This window comes from Lagopus leucura, unplaced genomic scaffold (genome assembly GCF_019238085.1).
Source record: "Lagopus leucura isolate 7727_CA_CO unplaced genomic scaffold, USGS_WTPT01 34209-0_obj-0_obj, whole genome shotgun sequence".
In the NCBI taxonomy this organism is placed as follows: domain Eukaryota; kingdom Metazoa; phylum Chordata; class Aves; order Galliformes; family Phasianidae; genus Lagopus; species Lagopus leucura.
The window spans coordinates 1,545-3,685 of NW_024965289.1; the positions used below are offsets into that span (position 1 = coordinate 1,545).

General features: G+C 61.8%; 1 protein-coding gene across 4 annotated transcripts in view; it reads right to left on the bottom strand.

Annotated features, from left to right (window-relative positions):
• The window catches only part of LOC122192045 (poly(rC)-binding protein 2-like), a 3,019-nt gene extending 1,538 nt beyond the window's left edge, over window positions 1–1,481 (bottom strand). Inside the window, exons 1-3 of one of the 4 annotated variants that reach the window (XR_006182525.1) lie at window positions 1,234–1,481; window positions 982–1,058; window positions 215–256 (exon numbers count right to left, since the gene is read on the bottom strand). Coding sequence is in view for 2 of the 4 variants with exons in the window: in XM_042892475.1 (XP_042748409.1) it covers window positions 215–256; window positions 993–1,058; window positions 1,234–1,272 (147 nt within the window). In the remaining 2 variants the exon portion in view is untranslated. The other 3 variants (XM_042892475.1, XR_006182526.1, XM_042892476.1) reach the window with 3 other exon arrangements.
• Window positions 1,482–2,141: the final 660 nt, after the last annotated feature.

Consider the following 2,141-nt stretch of genomic DNA (forward strand, 5'->3'; position numbering starts at 1 on the left):
CGCCCCCGCCCCCCGGGGGGGGGGGAGAAGGGAGAAGGGAGAGATCTGAGACCAGGTGAAGCTGGCTGCAGGAGGGCAAAGTTTTTTGGGGGGGAGTTCGGATCAGATCGAGTTTCAGCCCAAGCTGACAGCTCGAGTCGAGAAAGCACGGAGTAAATTTTGGAAGGGGGAAGAAGGGTGGATTTCAAGACAAGAAGTGTAAACAAAAACTTACATCTGGCTGTGGAATGGCATACTGTCCTTGAATGGTATAGGCCTACAAAAGGAGGAAAACAGTCCTATTAACAACCATCGGACAGCCACCCAGGGACAGACATTTCAACTAGCCAGGAAGTCAGAGAGCCAAGGCGGAGAGTTCTCCGGGGCAAGGGAAGTGGGGCAGGGAGAGGCAGGGGACGGATAATGCTGTACCAAGCAGTTTCTAGACGGGAAGGTACTCAAATTGGCCTTAGGTGGCAGTTACAGGGAGGGAGTGGACAGTATGGCGCCGTCCCCCCCAAAAAAAGGTGGCAGACAAACAGAACGGCTGGGATCTTGATGAAGATGTATGGTGTGGTGGAGTCCGACAATGCTTCTAGCCCTGCGCCCCCCGCCTCGCCGACAGGGGAGGGTCTCCAGCGCCCGCCAGCCCTGCTAGCTCCCGGCCCCTCCTTCCCCGGCCCAGCAGCCCCCCAAAAAGTCCCGCTCCGAGTCCTCTCGTCACTCCGCACGCCTAGGAAACGTCGCCGGGCAAGCTAGAGGTCACTGCTGGAGCTGGCTACCGATGCTAGACAAGGCAAAGAGAGGCATTCGGGGGGTAACGAGGCTGAGCGCCTGACCTGCCAATTCCTCGTCTCGAGGTTAAGGGACAGCCACAGACTTCAGATTCCTCCTGAAGCTACCCAGAAAGGGCGAGTCACTGGCTGGGGCCTGGCTGGCTAAGGTGGGGGGCCGGGCAGGGGGGACAGGAGAGGCAGGGGAGAGGGGGGTACACAGCCTCACTTCCAGGTCACCGGAAGAACTGCAGCCCAGGCTGGAATTGGCCCAAGTTCGTTGCCATGCAGTGGCTGCCGGGTGGCCTGCGTGAGGAGAGGTTGGTGGGCTCAGAGTCCAGTTCCCAAGTGGACAGGAGTCCACAGCACAAAAGCCACCGTGACGGGTTTTGGGGGACGGGGACAGGGAATGCCACCCTTGTTGGCAGTCTCAGAGAGGCCAAGGATTGAACGGGCCGTGGAGACTGAACTCCCCTCTCACCTCCTGAGGTGGTCCCTCCAAGTCAGAGTTGAGGCACATGGATGGGGCGGTGTGGGGGTAGCTCGCACTGCCGCTGCTGTACCTGTCCTGTGGATAAATTAGAGGACTTCAGTCTCCAGGGCTGTCAATCCGAAACCTTCCGCTAACACCAAAGTCACATCGACATTAGCTCTGCTTTCGAGGGCTAACCCTGCTCTACGCACGACTCTGAGCTGCGAGACAGAGCACAACACCACCAGGAGCGGGCCCGGACGGCTGCAGCGGGCTGGCCCTGGGCCGGGGGAGAGGGATGGAAGACAAGGAGGGGAGAACAAGGGAAAGGGAAGGAAGAGATGCGTGGCTGTCGGGAGCCTGCTCCTCACGGGTCTGGGGGGGCGGGGGGTGGGGGTGCTGAGGCGAGGGTGGGGAGGGGACGGCAGCAGCTCCGTCCCCAAACAAGCGTGGCACTCGGAGGCCCGGCTCCAGGGGAGGCTGCCAGCAGCTCTCCACCCCAGCTGCAGCATCGGATCCGGTCTGTGTGGCCATGGCTCTGCCCTACAGCACGACCCCAAGGCTGATGGCAGGGGGCTCTGGGCCCCCCCCATCAGCAGGCACCCACCCTGTGGGGGGGGGGGCCTCCCTGGCAGCACGGAGGCAGCAGATGCATCTGCGAGTTGCCCTGTGTTGCTCCAAGCGGTAATGGCAGCCCTGGGAACTGAGGGGTGGGAAGCAGTGACCCCCACACCCCAACCTCCTCTCTCACCCAGTGGGGACCAGCACACCCCCCCAAAAAGCTGGGGGACTCAGGGCTTTACAGCAGACAGGATCCCAAGGGAGCCCTGTCGCCTGTAACGGCAGCTCCGTGGCTACAGCAGCTGCCAGCACATCCCCAAGGCAGGGCAGGGGGAAGCGAGCGACTCCCCAGGATC